The sequence below is a fragment of the Asparagus officinalis genome, unplaced genomic scaffold (genome assembly GCF_001876935.1).
Source record: "Asparagus officinalis unplaced genomic scaffold, Aspof.V1 AsparagusV1_Un433, whole genome shotgun sequence".
Classification (NCBI taxonomy): domain Eukaryota; kingdom Viridiplantae; phylum Streptophyta; class Magnoliopsida; order Asparagales; family Asparagaceae; genus Asparagus; species Asparagus officinalis.
In genome coordinates this window covers 129,535-151,909 of record NW_017972698.1, presented here as the reverse complement: position 1 = coordinate 151,909, position 22,375 = coordinate 129,535, and the positions used below count along the sequence as shown (strand labels likewise).

Here is a 22,375-nt window from a genome sequence, read left to right as displayed (position 1 = left end):
ATATTTAGCCTACAAAGATACTTCCTGATTACAGCTAGTCATTACATCATCAACAAATTATCAGCCTAAGGTATTCATAGATTAGGAGTCCCTGATTCCAAGCCTAAAGCTACAGAAACTTTAATGAAGTACATGCATTTATGCAGATAAAGTAAAACCGCGTGCATCAAGTATTAACTCCACCCGCGTAGTCTACTGAGAATAACTACCCTGCACAATCGTCGGCTAGAAGAGCGATGGGAGCCGAGAACCTTTGGGACAATGCATTTGGTATACAATGGGAACCTGCAAATAAGAAATACGTTGGAAAAAAAAAATTTAAATTAACAAAACAAATTTGTAAGAACAAGATATGAGGAGAATGCCACTAACTGTGACTTCTTCAGAAAATGTAAGAGGATCAACATGGAAGTATTAAGATGATGAAGCAACAAATAGAGATAACACGGTTGAACCTTCCGCCTGCACCTGCAGGTGAATATGCAAGAGCTTCACAAATCTAATCATAAATACAACACAAATCTTACATGCATAACAGCAATTTAAAAGCGACGCCTTCTCTTGACACACACATGCACACCCCCACCCCAACGCACACAAGTCACACAGACAAACTCAGTTACGAGATGTTCCGACTGTAATAACGCAAACCGCGTTCGAGCTGAAATAAGACTCAAAAGGTAACACAATGGTTTCTAGAAAGCTGATTGATCATCCAAACAAAGAGAGAAAATAATTTTTTTTGGAAACAAACGGAGATGGCCCTCAATAGAATGGAATGGAAAGGTATAGTATTTATGTAGGTGAGCCCAAAAGTTTCAGATGAAGACATTATTCTTGCTGTCGTATCTGTAGGAAACTTATCTGATCATTCATATAGTTTAGAAATTCTTTTCTAGTCAGTTTAGGATTTTGCACTCTCATCCACATGCTTACTTGATTGCATTAGTAGATTTTAGATCCTATGGCTATGTTCTAGCATCCTGCGTCACCTATCCTGGTCAACATTGTTCAATGTCTTAACACTCAGATTTAGTTCTAATATTTTCTGGATTTTTTTCTTCTCAATCCAAGAACCCTATGTCTGTGTTTAAAATGACCTGTATAATGCACTACTCTGATAAAGGCAGTTTGACATCATAATGAAGCTGTCTGCAGCAATTCAACCTATCGGAGAATCGGTAGTCAATTGCCTGATAGCTTCTAGCTTTGTTAAATTATCAAAATCTTTAGTAAAATGTTAAAAAACTAATAATGCTTATCATTTCAGCATCCATGTTATTTGCTGATTATATCTCCCAATGGCTTCTTGTTAGGTAACACGGACACTTCGTTTTTGGGTGCCGTATTCGTGTCCGACATGTGTCCAACACCAACTCTCCATAGACACTCGATTGGCACTTGTGGTTCAAAGAAAAACGCGATTTCCCCATTACTTATTCTCTAAACTAGTTTCGCTAGTAATATCAGGTTCAAAACCAATTGTTTTTTAACCTAAAAACTGAAATCCATTACTTAAATATTTGAAAAATACCCATCGTATTACCCCATGCGGTCAAAACTAAACTTTTTGTTGTTAAATCTTATTCTTGGTTTGATTTAACTTGATTCTTAATTGTTATAGATAATACAAAGAAACATACAAATGTTACTGGTATTTTTCTTCAATATTTGATATCGTGTGCGTATTATATACCGTGTCCCCGTATCCTACACTTTACTAATTTTCTGTGTCTTGTGTCCGTGTTCATGTCCGTGCTACCTAGGCATCTTGACAACTGAAGCCTCGATTGAAATCATATCATGTATTCACCTCTTAGGGAGTTAATAACCCTAAGAAAAGCATATTTCTTAGAATATAAAACCTTGAAAACAAGCTCTTGCATCTAGTGGCACTAAAACTATGGAAAACCAAGCAACAAAGCATAACTTGCTTAAACAGGAGAAATACCAAACATGTAATTTGATGATAAACAGTACATCATCCAAGGAATTTCAGTTCTAGTGTATAATCCGTAAGGAGAAGCAGCTGTTTCAACACTAAGATGAATAGATGAATGAGTTCAATCCGCAGCAGCTTATACAATAAATGCATCATGCTCCACGAAGAAATGAACTAAGAACGGGATCCTTATATGTTTGCGAGGTCTCCTACTAAAAAGTCATTAGCACCATTATAGTGCCTGTCCAACTGTATCTTCTTCTTTTGAATATGCAACATATGGTGTCAAAGTATTAAAAAGAAATACCTGAATCCAATAGGTTGAAGCAAACATATAGACCATATGAGTGAAGCTAACATATCCAAGTAATTCATACCGTGTACAGATATGAACCAGAATAAAGGGTGCATGTTTATCAATAACAATAAAACATATAGAAATCCAGATATATCATTCTGCCAAGAGCTTGTTGACAAGTAACAATATACTCATGCGTACTTATGCATGTGGATGCCTGACAACATACCGTTCTATATCCTTTAGAAAATTAACAGGATTCAACACTCTGCTTCCCCATCTTCTGCACATCCTCAGGTGAAAGTATCTTAATGTACCAGACATTATTCACAAACGCCCTGTGTCAAGGTAAAATTTCGAAACTGGATTAGGGATATTATTCTGTAACACTTGAAGAATGAAGAATTAAGTCACTGCTTTATTATATTGAAGGATGCAACAACTACCACAATAGCTTCCAAAAAATAAACCGATCTAATACCAGGGAAATACCTAGAAAAAGCTACTCAGATAAGAGCATAGCGGTTCACTTTGTTTTGTTCATAATTATCTCATGTTTCTCGTTAATTCCTTAACCATTACGCCTCGTTTGGTACGTGGGAATGAGGCGGAATGGAATGGTCATTCTCACTTCTCATTCCCCGATACCAAACATACCTATTTTTTAGAAGTTGGAATGACCACTCCTAGGGAATGACCATTCCCACTGTTTGTGGGAACGAGCATTCCAAGTGAATTGATAAGGAATGATCATTCTCATTCAAGTGAGAATCAAATTAGTTACGTGATTTTCAATTATACCCCTATTGATAATCAATTTAGGCTAGTATATCATTTTGCTATTTCAAATCTTATTATTTTAGTTGGTATTATTTTATGGATTTTTTTATTATGATATGGGTGATTTTGATACTTTATAAAATGAGTTAATTTATATATCTAGAACTGTGAATTGTGGATATCATTCTTTATATTATTTTTGGACCTATGAAAGATGTGATGCTCTTTTATTTATTTTTCTTTAATTTTTTAAGACAAAGAAATAGTGAGTATTGTTTAAAAAATATAAACGGAACATACACCTGAGAAATAACATGTGCATTAGTATAAAACATAGCTAGATTAATATAACCTATGCATAAATAAAATTGTTTAGTTGTTATCATTAATGTTTATTTTTATCTTATTAAAAATATATGTTGTTGTAAGGGCATTATTAGAAAATATGATTTCATTCTCACTTGTGAACTAGTGATACCAAACATGGGAATGAGAGTGGGATTTTCATTCTAACTTCATTCTATAAACGCACCCAAACAAGAAAATGAGAATGATCATTTCATTCACACATACATTCCATTCCATTCACACATACATTCCATTCCATTCTTTCTTCCATTCCATTCTCATTTGAGTCCATTCCCACGTACCAAACGAGGCCTAAGAGATCTCCAAAACAGAAAAATCATATAGGGGTTCGGAAACCCAATATCAGAAATTATCTATGATGAATAAATAGTTAAATACTAATACGAAATCGAAATGTGATTCTTAAGCTTTATATTACGTCTAAGTGGTAAAATAAATCTGTTATAACCTACTGTCATCTATCCTTGGTGTCTTAACTCTTTCTTGGTCTCTGAGAAAAGCATAGAGGGGCTTTAGAAACCCAGCATCAGGACTTATCTCCGATGAATAAATAGTTAAAAGACTAATATCAAGCCAAAATGCGATTCTTAAACTTATCTACATCTAAATGATGAAAGATATCTGTTATATTATATTGTGTATCTATTCTTGGTGTCCTATCTCTTCCTTGGTAACTTGAGCTTAGCTTACATATGAAATGCAAAATCAATAAGGTAGGTATACCTCAACATGTTTTATAATCTTGGTTGTCATTTTATTGGCAATACACACGCCTATTAGACTGGGGTTAACTTGATTCAGCTTTCCAATGACGATTTCAATCAAATTAAACCCAAAAAATATGAGGCTTTCTATAAATGATGGGTTCACATTTTTTTCTTCCTAGCCAAACATTGGAAATTGTTGGAAACCCAATCCTAGGGCTGTCTACAATTGACACAAACAAGTGAAATGGTTTTTCAGGAAAAGGTTGGTAGACTTAAAAAGAATCTATTCTAAAGCTTGGAAAAGTGTCCTGTTTTTGTAGGAAAATAACCAAACAGACTCTAAGCAAAAGGGGGAAAAAGAACAAATACCAAAGACTTTATTTTTTTGCATGAATTTGACATGCCAACAGACAGAAGATTTGTTCAGAACATTAGATGAATTGAATATGGATAGACACTAGTCGCGACCTGAAATTAAAATGAAATTCATGTAATGCTTATAAGTTATGAGTCTCAGGTGATTATGAGTTATTTTTCTCTTTTCCTTCCTCTTTTCCAGATTGAAATGTGAGCATGAGGAACTTGTCCAGACAGATGGTTTTGCTCACCTTTATCACAAAGAACAAATGGCGGCATTCTACATATGTTCAAAGAATATTCCAAAAATAGATCAAAACTAATTAAACTGCTATAAATCATGTAAATTATACGGAGAAACCAACCCTATCATCATCATGTACCTTACTTACCATAAATTTCTTGTCCAAAGGTTTCATAGAGATATAAAGCAGACCATCCCGATTATCACAAAGTATGATTATGTTTTCACAGATTACCTAAGTCATGTTACAACTATTCCTCAAAATAAAAGGCGTGTAATTAATTAACAAACAAAAAGAAAGAAAAGGAAGAAGCCTGCATCTTCAGGAATTAGAACAGATTACCTAGTACTATTCTATTCAATCTGCAAATAGATTCTCATAAACCATTTCACTAACCAGAATCTCAATATACTAAGGCAGTGGAATTAACTAAAGCATGAAAACAGTGTTTGAACTTACTCCCATGGGTCGTCTCCAAGGAGAAGCACATCATTCTCCCTGTCAACAAATACAAGCTGCCAGCCTGATCTAAGAGGATCCTCCAATAGACCCTCAATACCAAACATTTGACCCAGTTCCTCACGTAATTCTTCATAGTTGCTAAACCGGCCAATGTCCAGTGATCTCCCAACCGATCCAGACTTATAAACCTACAATTGTCAAATAATTGCTTAATTTGATGGCTAACAATAGAGTAGTATTGAAGGAATATACTCCTTCAGTGTTCACCTTCACGAAAGTTCTGGTAGTTGGATCAACATCTGCATTGTGCATTGAACTAGAAGAGTCATCCAGGGACCCATACAGAGAGTTCTGCATATATGACGAAGCATATGGCCCAGTGGAAACCTCAGTATCAACAGCATTTGGACTCATCAAACTAGGCACTGCATTGTTGAGGAGGTTAGAGGAATCTATGTTAGCACCAAATAAGGTGCGGTTCTGCATATCATTCCTGCAATTTTCAGCTTCCAAAGAACCATCTCTGCCAGGAAATGGTGGAAGTGAAACACTGTTGCCAAAGTGGGACATTTGTGAGCTTGTAAGCTTCGGTTCCCATGGTTGCTGATGGTGATCGTTCATCATCTGATGACTAAGATTCGAGAAGTCCAACACATTGGAACCTCCTTCAGGGTAACCATAGCCTAACATATTTTGGCCACAGCCAGAGTTTAAGACTGATGAGAAGTTTGTGCTCGAATCCGAGAAGGGTAGCTTTTGGCTCAAAGAAGGAAAGTGTGATTGCTGCTTCTCCACCTGGTTGCTAGGAATCTGAAATGCTTCTGAAAAGGTATTTGGATGCTGAGCCTGTTTTTGCTGTTCATTATGTGACTGCTGCAATTGCTGACTCATAATGTTATGTGTCTGGTTCTCTGATAGACAATGTGATTGGGCATTCATCATTTGTGCTTGTTGGGCCATTTGCTGCTGCAACAAAGAATTGGACTGCTGTGGGAATTGGAAAGGTTGCTGAAATTGGATGAAGTGTTGCTTCAGAGCATCAGTGCCTCCCATTTCCTGCAAAGCTGCAGCAGCCATTGCTTGGTAATGATCATGATTGTTGCTTAATAGTGGTTCAAGCCTCTGTTGCGCCCAGGGGCCAATGCCTGGTGACTGAAAGTTCAAGGATCCAGCATCCCCCCTCATCCACATGAAAGGATTGCCTCCATCAACCTTGTAATCTGCGATATTACAGCCAGAAGTGAGATTTTCGTTAAATCTTGAGTATGGAATGAACCAATCATGACAGGTTTTCACTTGCTAACATGTAAGAGACAGCGCAATAGCAAACTGAAATTTTGTTCTTTTTATTCTATTGGTGTGCCTATCTTCTAAAAGCACTGCAAGAACGGACATTTTTAATTTGCATAGCCCATCTGTTATGACGTGAAATCCCATGATATGCTTGCATAAAATACATTATGTGATATAAAACTCTATGATTTGGTAAAGTATATTACTATATTGTACCATCTCAACGGCCACTTTGTCTGACATGGTATACAAAAATCTCAACTAGTAGCTTTAATTGGTATATAGATAAAATGATTTTCAAACAAATGTTTTCTGACAATGTACCAAAGCCACAGGTTTCAGGGAGATCCTGAGAATAAACATCACGGAATTTATTAATTTTTTTTCTTTTTTGTTTACTCACTTATACCATCTTTTCATGTGAGTCTTTATGCTGAAGTAATAATCATTATATGGATGTTGAGTTGATTAAGGTCCGTTACCCACTGATTTATCTATTTTAGTTATTTACTGAGGAAAGGTTGTAGCACATGCCTAATTTATTACTATAAGCTAAAATAACTCTGACACTTGTTAGGGATACTTCAAACTTTTGCAGTTAATATCAGCTATTCTTCTCAACCATATCTTTCTCTGTCTATACTCAGATTGAACAAGTTTCATCCTTCTTACAATGTAAATTATGACCATTTACAATCGAACTTGCCTTTTCCAAGCATAGCTTATCTCAGTTTCCCTGTACTCTAAATGGGTTGCACAGATGATGCTTAGCCATCAGGTTAAACTTATGGTATAAAGTGGCTCCCCAAGGTCATCAATTTATATTAACTATTGATTGCAGTATATAGGGCTCAACTAGTTTGTCGCTTCCTTACCTTCATTTTGTGCTGCAAGTGTTCATCAACACTAGCAGTTCTCACATGCATTACTTACATTGCTAAACACTATTTAATTTCTCCAGTACTTCAAGAGGGAATCTGTCCCCCCATGTAAAAGTATGGGGTCTTTTTGAGATGCCTTTGACATATACAGTACTTAGTTTGCTGTAATTTGGTTAACTTCTACTTTATCTTTCCTTACACTAGTTGTTTATCATTAGTTTGCTTGTGAAAATCACACATAGTTTAAGAGCTAAATCCAAACAAAAAAGGGGCATATGTGATCAACATTAGCATTTTGTACTACTTTCATCCACTTCGAATACTTTCAAGGTGTTGTGAAAAGATCTGAATCAGCAAAAACAGTAATAGAAAAAAAAAGATAACATAAACGCAAAAGTTTGGTGGAGGTCCCTTGTGTAAATTCACGTCATCTACTCCTTTATGAATAAAAGTCGTCATTTGGGGTCCCCAACGTTAGCCCCGTCATTGGTCTAGGTCCTTTTACAAACTTCTATTAACTCTTGCTAAGATGTCAGTGAGATGTGGCAGGACAAAACTTGTAATTTCACTAATGGTACCTGTACCCGAAACCGACACAGGTGTTTTTGCTAACTGCACGCCTTCACATCACTGACACGCCAGCACGATTTAAAATTTGTAAACAGGACCTAAGCTGATGACACAAGCAAAGTTAGGGACTCCTACTGATAACTTCCAAAAATAGCAAACCTAGATGATATTTGGCCAATACATAAGGGACCTCCACCGAAGTTTTGCCTAATATAAAACAAAAAGATATTTTTTAAACTAACAGAAGCAAGGATCGAAAATATCATGAGAATATGACCATATACCACGATAAAACTATAACAATTTTACGATTGAAGTTTGTGGGTGGAGGTTAGGTTGGTGGGATCTACAGGGGGATTAGATCATGAAAACACCATATGCAAATAATAAAAAATTTCGTGAAAATATGATATATCCCACAATCAAATTCTTAAGCTATTGATTTAATATGAATAGACCTCTAAGTTGACGAGTAAAATACCATTAAAAGGCGATAAACCAGGATACCAGGGCTGTTTAAGCCTCAAAGGAAACAAAGATGGATACATAGGGAACGTAGTCAGAGGCTCAATCTCCCATAGGGAGACCCTTGGTTGTCTATCCCCAGAAGTGGACTCATCCCACCCAACCTGCAAAAATGATACTCATTAAGAAATTAGGAACCTTTCTTATAACCTCGCATTACTTGCACCAATTCTAGAAAATGTTATTCATCTCTCTGTCATCTCTTTCATACTGGTGCACATTTTTAGAATTTTTTTGTACCTGGTGCATATTATAAGAATTTTCCTATCATGAAACTGTCCTGTTTTTAGCTATGCTATTAATCTATGTCTCAAAATGGTTCAGAATAATACATGATTGAAGCCTTTTCATGCCTGCTGACACGAGTGAGCACGAACTAGCTTGCTAAAACCACAGTCGACAACCTCAAAAGAGAAGCAATAATAACATGGACAGATAGATGGAAACCAGAAGGTAAAGCGCAAGCAACAAAAGAGATGTCAATAGATGCTTATGACATGAATAAGATCTAATAGCATGCATGATTGAAGGTCCAAGACTATGGAAGTAATGAAACTAGAGGTCAAGGATTTTGGATATAAACATGTGTACACCCACCCACCCACCCAAAAAAAAAAGGAAAAAAAAGGCAGTGTAATTTACTGGCATGTTGGTGACTTCACATGGGAGGTGCGAATAGGATGCAAGCCAGCTTATGTGATATAGACCAGGCATTATAAATTAAAGGGAAAAAGAAACAGGTGTGGTTTACTTATCAGATCAATAGGATAAATGTGTTGAAAATGAGCCACATGATGCAAACTGCCCACTATGCTGATGAACATAGCTTTCAAACTTGGAACAAAGAGAATGGAGGCCTCTAAGGCAAGCAACACCATGGGTCTCAAGGTTGAAGTTTTAAGGCACGGCACAAGGAAAGATATGTCACAAGTATGCATCAAAAAGGCTAAAAGCACAGAGCTATGAGTTGTGAGCCATATGTCCTTGGAAGGAACCGGGATAAATACACTGATGAACAAAGTGATAAATATACAGGTATAAGTATGAAAGTCTCACATATATATATATATATATATACTGTGTGTGTGTGCGTGCGCGTGTGGAAAAATGTTGCGATAACTGGGGGATTAGATTTCTAAGAGTTTGTCAAAAAATAACTTCAGCAGAAATCCAAATTCAGTCAACTTCTTACCTTAACTGATCTCCAGTGAGAATTTGGCCATCGCACAGGATCCAGGTCACTTATACCCGTTATTGTCCCCATATACCTGGAGAGATAAACTCAGATTACAATTTCAACATTATGGGACAAATACAAACTAAATCCATGATAAAGTCCAATTGCAAGAACAATATATTTGCATCTCTCTTACTGTATTACAACTTAAACTTCCACCTATATGATGTGTATCTAAATTTAATTGAAGAATATGTAATTTAAAAGCTACTACCCATAATGAAAAAACTACTACCTTACCTACGGACGCTAGATTCCTCGGTCTCAAATAGCATACGGAAGCGCATTCCCACTGATACACGAGTGTGAAATACAGCCTTAACATACTTTGCAAGTGGTATCACAAACTCTGAGGGACTAGACCTAAAGAAGTAACACCAATATCAGAGCTCATGAATAAACAAAAATACTAAATATATGGAAACTGTAGAATAATTTCCCACCTTGGGTTATAGAAGATGGTAAACCGACTATTCGTAGCAGTAGCATGAGCAGAGTCTCCAGCGACGAGTTTTTTGGCACTAACAAACACACTCCATCCTGTAGTAAGAAGATGCCTTTTCGGTTGGCCTGCAAAAAAATACTAATTGTGATGAACAGATGTGCAACATTATATTTCTAGCTAGCAAGTTTCATCTGATAGCATAAAAATTCCTACATATCGATGGTCGGCATTATAAGTAATAAAGTGAAAATGCAGCAATGGATGTGGTTCATAAAGCCCATCCAACTGGCGGATTGAAGCACACAACCAACATGGCCTTTACATTGTAATTGAAAAAACACAATAAAAAATAAATTAACACCAGTCTCTGATTCATCCCTGGATAAATGCATAAGAGTTATCCATTATCTTGTGGGATATGTAACATTATGATCAATTGAAACATTAGCAGTTATCACAGACTACCTTGTCAAGGGCAATACAAGAATGAAGAAAAAACAGAGAACACTACAAATGTCAGAATCAAGAGAGAAGAAAAACCACAAAGAGATAAAACAAGCAAACACAGAGGCAACAACTCACATGATTAAACTTAAAACATATGTCACCATTTACATGATTCAACATACACATATGTCACAGGGAGGAACAATGAGACATTACATCTATCTCAAATTCAACCCAGAGAGAAACCCACATTCCCACTAGCAAATAAGAACTTACACCTCGTTTGGTACACAGGAATCGGATCAATGATGCGAGGAATGAGTTGGAATGAGTGTAGCGATGAACGCTCATTTCCATTCTCATGACTGGGTGCTATTAGAGAATGAAATGGAAAAGAAAAATCTTTTTATTTACAGTTGAATAATTATTAAGCAATCATGACATACTTGGTATTTAAATTAGTTTTTTCATCCCCACTTAGGTGGAAATGCCCATTCCCTGTCAATTCATTGGGAATGCTCATTCCCATAAAAAATAGGAATAAGGGAGAAGTGGGAATAAGCATTCTAGCTTCCTAAAAGATGTCGTGTTCAGTACGCATGGATGAGAAGTAGGAATGAGCATTATGATAAGGACAATAATGACAATTTCCATATTTGTTATTTGACTTTCTTTTATTTTAGTTTTGAATAAGAAAGATTTGGCAAGTTTGATCAAATCTTAATTTAGTTTTAATTGTGAGAAATTTGAGGGATTTTTCTATTTTGGTAGGATTTTAATTTTTGAATTTTGAATTTTGGGTCAAGTTTAGTAGTTAATCAGTTTTTAGTATCTGAGTGATTTGAGGAATTTGATTGATTTTGAGAGATTTTGCAAGTGCTCTATAAAAGCACTGTTGTAATTAGAATGAAAGAATAATGAAGAATTGAATGAAATATTTTGTTAGCTAATTTTGTGTTAAGACGAATGTTGGTGTGAAGCCTCAGGTGTGAAACCCTAGACCGAATTTTCTTCTCCTCTTCACAGCCACCAATCTCCTCTTCACAACCGCCAACCTCCTCTTTCACACCCGACACCCAACCCCGCCTCCCTGCCACCTCTACATCAACCGCAAAACCCTCAACCAACCACCTGCATCATCCCCTCTTCCGAACAGCAACCGACCCTCACCCTCTCCTCCACCGCCGCCTACCCACAGGTCATCATATCGCCCTAGCCCAGTCGACCTCGTCGTCATTCAGTTCGTCGTCGTCGTTGTTACTCAGTTCGCCGCAGTTGTCGTCTCCAGTTCAACGCCGTTGTCGTCGTCAGTTCATCCGTCGACCGTCACCACTTGATAGCCCAATAAATTATTTTTCTGTTAATCTCGTTTTATTAGTTAATTGCATGAGTATTCCACCTCTAAACTCTTATCATATATTTACTGTTTAGATTATATTTGTGAGTTGAGAGTAATTGAGCATGTGACTGTTTAAATTTGATATTGATTGTAGAACTTGAGCATGATAATGAATATTGCAGCTAAATTGATCGAGATTGGAATTAATCATAACTATTGATGCAAATTTCGTTAAATTCATCTGTCACATTAGTTGTTTTGAATTTAATTTCCTACCAAAGATCATGAAATTTGGTGAAACGATGCATTATTCGATTTAAATTGCTGATTCAGATAGACCTGTCCCATTTCACATCATTTTTTTATATCAGAGCATGGTTCTAGATTAGGAATTTTTTAGATTAATTTAATTGAGTCGTTTATTTGATTTAAAAAAATATCATTCATCTCATTTAGTTGTTAGTTCATATCATTCATCTCATTTAATTGTTAGTGCATGCCCACTCACACAGGTCTACCCTATTGATTAGGAGAGTCTAGTGAATCGTCTAGTGAGTCTAGCTTGTCAGGCAGTACAAATCTCGTACTCCTTAAGAGATTCGATGAGCTAGCAGGACAAATAAGTGCCATAGTCCAGGAGTGTAGAGCTACCCGTGAGGTCCTAACTGACTTACAAAACGTAACCAACGAGAGGCTCACTAGGCTAGAAGAAGCGTGTGTTGCAACTCCGCCTCTGCAAGGTCAAAGTCATGGGCACCTCGTTCATCGACCCCCACCACAACCTATGCCTGATCCACCAACTTTTGATGGTAAGCTCGACCCACAAGCTTTCTTGGACTGGCTGAATAATATGAATCGCTACTTCGATTGGTACGTCTTGACGGAATCGCGGAAAGTCAAGTTTGCATCAATGAAGCTTACCAGACCAGCCTGGCAATATTGGTCCCACCTCGAATCCCACCTCGAAATGTTAAGGTATATTAGAGATGAGTTACCAATTTTAACTTGGCGAGAAAACCATGCATACCCTTCTGTACCAATCCAAATCCTAACAAAAAAGGAATCGTAGTCTTGCCCAAAAGAAGCATTTTCGATTTGACATATATCTAAAGAGTGACTGCCTTAAAACATGTCACAATCAACTCTACACAGAAAGACATCTTTGACCTCAGCCAAGCATCCTTTATTAACCGACGGACTTGGATTACTGTTCATGGACAACTGTTTCCTATTTAACTGCTTGTTCCAATGCAAATTTTCGACATGGACTTCACACTATGTATCAAATCTTAAACTTTGAGCTGAGCTGCCTGCAATTTGCACACCTTTTTCCTTATATTGCACCTCCACGATCACACTATTACCTAATTTAAACCATGTGTCTCACCTAAAGGAGATATTCAAATAGTTTCTTCTTTTATTCTATTAATGTCATGCAACATCGAAAACTATCATCAAGAGCCTCGAGCTGCCTAACTAAAGTCTGTCATCAAGAAGATACAATATTCTTACCTCGGAATATATGTCTGAACTTCCACTCGACGCCATGAATATCCCTTGCAATAAGCTCTTGAGCTGGCGGTTGCTGAGAAAAATCCTGAAAAAAAAGACAACATAGAATCGTAATCAATGTAAAACAAATGTAAAAAACACACAACATATACAAAAGATCACCACACCAAGGAAGGAAACACTTTCTCTGCTGCTCGACGAGGTACAGAAAACCCTCCGTGAGTGCTTGTATCACTCGCAGTCAAAGTCTTACAAAAGTAATTAGTAGGTTGCTTAAAACATAATTCAGAATCAAACGGAATCAAAGTCAACACAAACAAGCCACAAAAACAAAATTTTACCGGGTTCAAAGGTTGAAGAGTCATTTGAGCATACACTTCATCTGTCTCCGAATCTGCCTGCAAAAAAATTTCAGGCATGCAATAAGACACCAAATGAGATTAATCCAACTTGACATTGAAAAATAACTCACATGCATTGTGACTTCATGGAGCTGGCAAATGAGTTGAGGAGGCAAGTTCGGATAATTTGGAATATGTCCCTCAACCTCTTTATTCGTCGACACCGCAACCTTTCATTCCCAAAAAAAAAACATTAAACAAAGAAATATGAAAACCCTTTTGAGTTCAAACACTAAGATCTTTCAACCTGTTCACTGTGGCCTTGAGGGAAGTAAACAACTCTAGTACCAACATTGGGCAGGCACACTAGAGGCCCGGCGCAAGCATGCCAAAGCTCAGAATTCAAGCATTTCTTTTCCCCCCCTAAAATCAAAACTTACCAATAATAGTAAACACAAAAGTACATGCTATAAGGAATTGCATAATAATGAAATTAGTAAGAAACTTTACCTTCTTCAGACCGCTGCCCTGAACTCTGAGCAGAATGACTCATTTTCTAAACCCTAAACCTCAGCAAGCAATTGCATTCTATAAAAGGAAAGCTTTTTGAGCTGAGAAAAAACTAGGGTTTCAAAAATAGAGCTCAAAAGAGAAGCAGCAGCCTCGAATTTGTGCAAGATGTTGCTTTTAAAGATAGTAGAAATTGGAAGCAACAACAACACGACTGTGGGATTGTTTACGCTAAAAATTGAAGGGGGGGAAAAAAGACTTTTTTTACTTCCAAGGAACTTCAACCGAGCTCCAAGAAGCTCGCTTTCTTCGAGATCGCCATGAGAAGAGACCCTCAGAAAACAAGAAGAAAAATTAATCAAAAATCGTTACAGGGAAAGTTGGATGAGAGTAGAGAGCTCATCATATAATTTTCCTGAGGGTTTTGTTTATAAAACCCAAAGCATACCTCAATTTACTTTTAAACCTACAAACTTCCCAAATTATTCTCCAACCCAAGGTACCTAAAGCTGAAAGTTTTTTTAATTCATATCCTAATAAAGTTGCTATAGTAATGTCTAAGTTGCTCCAATTGGCAGGTCAATAATTATATATAGGTCTACATCATTTTATTTTTTTTATCAAATTAAATGTATTTGGATTTAAAAAATAATTCAGTGTAAATGTTTTGGGTTTAGGAGTAATTTTTAAGTAGATGGACTTAAGAATAATTATCAATAGCATTGGGTTTAGAAATGAACTCCTTTCCAAAATTCTACTTTTTGCTCCGAGAATTTGACAATTTACACGACTACCCTTATGAGTATTGTTCATTACATATTATCACTGTGTACTTTTATGTAAATGTGGTGAGATTTTTAGGATCTACAGTGTAAAAAAGAGTCGGTGCACGTACTTTTCAGACAAATCTACACTGGTTTAATCTCAGCCGTTGGATCGTAATGAGTTTGGTGATTAAAGCCCAAAGTGGCAAGTCATCTGAAAGTGGGAATTTGGCAAGCCCAAAATCTAGAAAAGGCGTTGCTAATTAATTCAAGTGGGCCCCACAATTTACAAACCCGACTTTCGTTTGACCTACCGTCGTCTTATATTAGTTTTGACATTAGGTTAATCAACATCTAATCCCTTGTGATTTAAGGCTAAATCAAAAGGTTATATTTATTTAGAACGACTAACCTCCACTTTTTCTAGGAACTAATTGGAGATGTAATATTTTCTTTAAAAGGGAAATTAGCCAAAAGGGACTTTAAGTTTTTCCTCTTGTGTTAAAAGTGAAGAATAAACTCAATCTTGATAGCTACATTGTCTCTCTTGAATATCAAGCTCAACCACATCAAATTTGGAATTTATTGCGAGTATAGCTTAAATTATAGATGGTGGTTTTATTAGTTTTAAATTGTAGTTTATTTATATAATGCACTAACTTGATAAGATGGCTTTTAAGAGGTTCACACTTACGATTAGCTCAAGAAGTCCATGGAATGGAGTGCATCTACGGTGAAATGAGAAACCAATTCCAATCAAGAAATAACTTTAGATTATATATGCCAATGACAACATCCTAGCATTGAATATGGTAAATATGTTATAAAGAATAGTGATAAATTAATCCTCCGGATTTACCGTATCAATGCAACAACCACCATTAAATTTACAGTTATAAGTAGTGATGAAATCGTATGTTACTATTATTTAGAAGAAGTCAAACTTTTGGCCGTAGGAGTTAAATTCCTAAAAACCTAAAAACCACTCAAACGAATTATAATACTTCAAAATTGGTGTGAAGGGTAAACATGAGAAAGACCAACAAAAACCTCAACAAAATCTCTTAACATTTCCACTCCCCACATTCCCGACTCTCCTACCCCCTACTTTAAGTGAAATTATTCTCATGTTCTGTGTCATGCACGTATTGTGAGCATTAGAATACTTAGTTATTGAAGGCAAGGAACGCTTAAGGCAAGTCTAAGAAAACTTGGATAGGAACAATTAAGAATAATATCGTAACAGTTAACTTTAAACCCATGAGTTAACCCTCAACAGAACTCAACTAAAAAATAAAACTCATGACACAAAAAAATTTGGAATCAGTATATTAGCAATATTTTATCATCAATTCCCTTCTTATGTAAGTAAAACTCTCATTTTCACCATAGAAAAAACAAATATGATAGCTCGTCTCACTTATCAGCTGTAAAATTACTTCCCATGCGACTAAAGAACTGATCATTGCAGGCTCAAATGAAACATCTCCTCCATTGCATTCAGTGAGAGAGATTGTTACATAGATTCTGACACATACATGAAGGGATTGTCAAATAAGTTCAACAACAAGACTAATGCAGGGACAAGTGATGTTTGCATGTTCGCAAGCATATGATCACAAAATGTTTTTTTCCGTTTCTCCTCCGTGAAGCGCAATAACTACACAACTCAAAAGCACAATTTTTCACATAACCTTGACAAAACAAATTGTGTGCCATCACTGGTAGTATCTCCGTGGCCCTACTGATAATATCTGAAGCAGAACCATACAAACTTCTGCCCACAGCAAGCACAGTGTTGACCACCACGCCTACAACTCAACAAACTGCGAGGCCGCAAAGACTCTCCCTCCTCCTCCAACGCCCATGCTCAAAGCCACCGAAAACGCAAAAGTAGATGGATCACAGGAAAGTTAGTTCTTGAAGTTGTTTTCGATGCACGAAAAGTCTAAAGTTAAGGCGAAAGTTGAGGGTTATCATGCAATAATTAATCCATAGGTCGAGCGTCCTATCCAACGGTCAAAGACCAGACTACTTTATGCATTGATATATTTTAAAAATTCCGCGTCCTGGAGAATGATATTTTGAGAAATTCCGTGTCCAGAGAGAGTATAATCTTGGTTACCCTGCTACCATCCTAAAATCCTTTTCATTGCTCTAGCACCTTTTTCCATGGGTTGGAACTTGAGAGTTTTTGCCGTATGCTGGTTTAACGCGGTTTAGATGCATGGTCAGTGAGAATTGGCCCTGCATTATTCTAATTGAAGGACTCTGCCACCATAGTAAAACTCCAAAGTCACGGTGAGAGGTGAAGGGCTATAATTTTATCATTCGACATGTTCTCACAAAGTGGTACCTTTCTTTTTAAATCCGCTTCAGAAATTCATGGCTAGTATGTTTTGCATCTGCAGGTTGCTTTGACACCATGGTAACACAGATTTGATAAATATTTAATACCCTGTTTATATACAAATATGAGTTAATTTGGCGAAAATACACAACTGTAATAACATATATATAATATATCTGAAACAGATATCACTTAAAATCTCTACTTCTGCGTAAAAATTTCAAAGTATGATGAGAAGTAAAGGTTATGACTCTGTACCCTAACATTAGTGTGTTAGAAGCATCATGTGGAGGTAGAAAAGAGCAAGTTGGGTCATCATAACACAGGGCTTCATGTCAAAAGCCAGGCCAGCCAGCAGGCAACTAGAGCACAGTCACTGACTGCATTCATGTGCTCTGCCCCTCAGGAATTTTGCCCCACTCTTTTGATTAAAGCCACCAGCATGGCCTTGGTCCCCCCCTCCATCTCTCTCCAAATCATTCCTCCATGATTCTTACATCCATTCCATAGAGCTTCAAATCTCAAAGCCAAGCTCAGGCTTGCCCATGCTTGCCACTGCCTGAGGTGGAGCCCACGCCTCTAGAGAACTCTAGTGTTTATGTATTGAGTTCAGAAAGTTAAAGAGCATCAAGATTATAATCATCAATCCTTACAGTTTCTGCATAACGAAGAGGACTTTGAAGATGGTATCAGAGCAGTCTATAAAAAACTACATCAGGTGTGTGTTTGAAGTGGATTGAAAAATGATATTACTACGTATAATAGCTTGGTTTCCAACATATGGAAAAGAGTCTCAACCTGCAAGGACATGCAAAGACACATCAGAGCATACTATTTTAATCCCACCACGGGCTCGAAGTTTTAATCTAATATTAGACTAATCCATATTCATATTCCATATGGTAAATATTTATAGAAGATTAAAAAAAAAGATATCACTACGTAAGACAGCTCAGTTTTTCGACCCGTGAAAGTCCCTCATTCTACACAAACATGTTAGAATACATGATTATAATTTCATCACAACTTTAAAGTATTAACATAACAAGAGTGGCCTTAAAATAGGGATCCACAAAGAAAGCTGCAAAAATATAATCTTCAAATCCTTAAGAGTTTTAGTATAACATAGAAGACTATGAAAAAGATATTAGAACAATCCATGTTTAAGTTTCACTAGACAGTAGACACATATTTAGAGCGGAGTTAAAAAAAGGTATCACCAAGTAGGAAAACCCAATTTCGATCTATGAAAAAGGCACTCAATCTGAGATAGACACATTAGAATATATAATTATAATCTCATCGTAACTTCAAAGTTTTAATATAATGGAAGAAGCTTTAAAATAGGGACCCACCAAGAAACTTGTGACAAGGAGTTATAGCTTAATGTGGCTGAGACACAAAACACTGAGAGGAGCAGGGAAGAGGTGTTATTGTGAAGCAACAAGACAGAGAGGGGACTTTACCTAAACAAATAACAAGTGAAAGAAAACAAACAAGTGTTAAAAGGTTATTTGGTCTCTTATAGGAAAACTGGAGTACAATGGGTTGCTCCTCATTTAAAAGATCCAAATCAAAGAAAGATACTCACAACAGGACAGCTGAGGGTCTCATTTTGGGCTCCAATGGCTCCCACCATGAATAAAAGAAGAGTGCATGATGGAAACTTTTGGCATTGGATTCCAGCAGGAGCTTATAGTAACACCTTCATAGGTAAAATTGGTGATGGTGATCATTGAACTAGCATGGTAGCTTATATTATTATAGGCGGTCAGCACTTGGTCAAAGATTGGTGTGCAGTCAGTGAGCTCAAGCATTGACATACAAGTATGGACATTGGTAATAAATAAATCAATCATATGCGCGTGTCCATTGCAGACGATGGATTAAAAGAAATCTTATGTGACTGGTGCTGTCATCCTTATGGTAAAATTTCTCAGAGGCGGTCGGTTGTTTTTGTTCGGTTGAATGAGAGGTTAAATTGTGAGGCTCACTTCTCTCCCTCCCCAAAATAATGAGAGAAGATAGGAATTCTGAGCAAAAATTTACTTCCTTCCACTTTCTTCAGTAAACTTTGCATCAAAGCGGACATAAAATTTGGTCAAGTATTTGGATTCTGACAGAGCTCTTGGTGTGGGGCCTGCACTTTTTATGGATTTCTCAGATTCATGGAAACAAACAAGCCCTTACGGTTGTGCAAGAGATTTGAAATTCTTAGCGCCAACCTAGGGGTCAAGGATATGAAATGAAATAGGACAAATTTTCGTTTTAGACCTCTTTAGAAACTTATTTGCAAAAAACGACTTATTTCGAAAATATTTGCCAAATTCGACCCAGTTTCAACTAACTAGTTAAAACTGGGTCGAATTTGGCGAAAAAACATCCAAAACTTCACGGGACTTGAAGTCCCGTGAACTAAGTTGCATGGAAACGGGCACGGGTACTGGTGGTGCGGGTACGGGACACGGCAAAACTGTAAAATGTAGGGCACGGGACATGACTACATATATATATTGAATTACTGTACATAAGATAATTTTTTTTCCCTTCACGTGTCATTAGAATTAAAATTCCGATCATATTTTTGAGTTTCTTTTATCATATTGATTTCGTGAATTGTAAACTACTCATTTTTTTTACTAGACATCTAAACGACCCATTAACTATATAGTTTTAAAATTGGGTATGGACTGAAATGAATCCGACCCCTATCTCATTAGTTTCAAAAGACGGATGTGAAGGGTAAGCTCTACGTCCAGGAAGTCTTTGACAAGTGTTTTAAATTAACACATATATCGTATAATTGAGTACATGTTGTAATAAATGCATGCATATATTCAAGAAGTGTCCATGAAGTTTGGGTACGGGAAAGTGTCGGGTACATGTCCGGTACGGGTACGGCTTCATTATAGAAGTACCCGGGTAACATACCCCGTGAAGTTTAAGCCCCCATTATTAACTTAATTAACAAAGTAATGGGGGCTTAAACTTCACGGGACTTGAAGTCCCGTGAAGTTTTAGATGTTTTTTCGCCAAATTCGACACAGTTTCAGCCAGTTGGTCGAAACTGGGTCGAATTTGACAAATATTTTTGAAGTATGTCGTTTTTTTGCAAATAAGTTTCTAAACTGGTTTATTTTGAAAATTTGTCCAATGAAATTCTATGACTTGTTGGTTATGGCCTACAGACCTATGAGACAGCATAAACACGCCCACACCTCCGTCCACACACCAAACAACCCCACACCACATCACACAGAAGCACACCCAAAATTCAATGCAAGTCTCAAGGATTTTGCAATCTATTTCAACACTGTCTTAACTCAAAGTCATCTACAATACTTACAATGTAAACCCTGATCAATATCATCGGCAATATAAAATAGTAAATCTATAGACTAAGAAGAGCTTAAAATAAAACAACTGCAGGCCTCTCCTAAAGGTCGTGAAGCGATCCATTGACTTTCATGTGCATTGCACATGCAGAAGAAAATAGCATTCATGTTAAAGAAACAACCCATACGACTAACACTTTGCTAAGAAAAAGTTCTAGCAGAGTGCTGAAAGATTATTAGAGAAACCACTAGCCACCTAAAAGGAATTTGTGACAACTGAGATAAATATGAAGAGAAAATCACCGACCAGCTTCCGGAGCACATCAATTATTCATCTTCTAAATGTCTGCTTGAAAACCGAGGAGAAAGACTAGATCTATTCCTTCATCAATTATGACTAGGCAAAGTGTCAATAGTTGGTCCAAAAATGGACATCAAAGTCTTATCTGTGTAAAATTGACATGATGGGTGGCCTCTGCACACAAAGAGTACGTATTAGAATGATACCACACACTGTGTTCCCTGTTAAGAAAGAAAGAGGAGCTAGCCTCCAAGTGGAGTACTCTTCCCAAGTTGATATGTCCATTCAAACACTCACACACGTGTGCAGCAGATTCCCTCAATACTGACACACATGTGCGCATGCAGGAGTGGCAGTACACATAAAACACACACATGTGATGCTAATGAGTAATAGAATCAAAGAAGCGAAACCACAATGGAACCTAACTCCAGAGTTAGATGAATACAATGGTTAACTTAATTAGACCTTAAAGAAGTTGAATTGGAGACAAGGATTCATACAATTGATCCTGAATTTTTTCAGATAAAGGTTTTTTTAATTGTTGTTGTAGCTATTAATTAGTAACATTTATCTGTATCTTGGGTCGAACTCTAGGTTAGTCGATTGAATCATACCTAGCAGTGTCATGCATTCCAATTTATGACATTAAGTATCTTCTCTGCAGACAAAAGTTATTGAATGTCTATATCCTTATGAGGCTTTAAGTTGTTGTATAGAGTGTACCTTTATATTCATAAAAATCACAAAGAAATTGGTCGACCCACTTTGACTAAGTTTGCAGCAAACACATATATACTAAGAAAAGGGAGCACTAAAAAGACATTCATGCACGATAACTTCCGGATAACTTGATTCTGTATATCAGAATCCAAGTCAGACTGGTGATATTTTCTTACTATGATTTGAGTACACAAAAACAAAGAGGGGTAACAGTGAGAAGGGGAAGTTTTTGAACATTGCCATGCAGAGGAAGGGGCTGATACCTCGTAGAAGGTGCATGAAGCATCACTTTCCTCACTCATGTAATCCAATAAAGTCAGCACACAGTCCAAGGTCTGTTAAAGTGTTATCTCTGACTGTTTTGGTTCTAGCAAAAAGAAGCCCAAGCTGGTCCAAGAATTTGAGCCTAGGACCCTTTAGAATCTTTCATAAAAAAGCAAGAAATTTGCAAGAACCAAAGTGTAAATGTTCTTCATTAAGATCGATGAGGCCACAGAACCCCACAAAGATCAACATTCTTCTGTTGAAACCTTAAAGACCTTTCGCATTTAAATTCTTGCTGCTATAAAGAAGGGTATTTTTAAAGCCTTTATGTACCAAGCTCAGGTTCTACAGGCCACTATGGAGTCAAACAGGAGAAAT

At 36.8% G+C, this 22,375-nt stretch overlaps 1 protein-coding gene across 3 annotated transcripts; it reads right to left on the bottom strand.

Annotated features, from left to right (window-relative positions):
• Positions 1–3: 3 nt before the first annotated feature.
• Positions 4–14,690, bottom strand: LOC109827783 (auxin response factor 12-like). 3 transcript variants are annotated; one of them, XR_002243507.1, is made up of 14 exons: positions 14,261–14,690; positions 14,058–14,173; positions 13,882–13,980; positions 13,577–13,807; positions 13,410–13,494; positions 10,110–10,236; positions 9,907–10,029; positions 9,622–9,697; positions 8,386–8,533; positions 5,428–6,380; positions 5,158–5,348; positions 2,470–2,578; positions 373–468; positions 4–285 (listed from the first exon to the last, which is right to left on the bottom strand). XR_002243507.1 is itself a non-coding variant. In XM_020394801.1 (13 exons), exons 1-12 carry the CDS (start codon positions 14,301–14,303, stop codon positions 2,491–2,493), a joined length of 2,280 nt encoding a protein of 759 aa, XP_020250390.1. In that variant the 5' UTR covers positions 14,304–14,690; the 3' UTR covers positions 4–285; positions 2,470–2,490. The 3 variants fall into 3 exon arrangements, 1 of the variants encoding a protein (XP_020250390.1); XR_002243508.1 differs by having other exon boundaries at positions 406–468; XM_020394801.1 differs by lacking the exon at positions 373–468.
• Between the last annotated feature and the right edge of the window lie 7,685 nt (positions 14,691–22,375).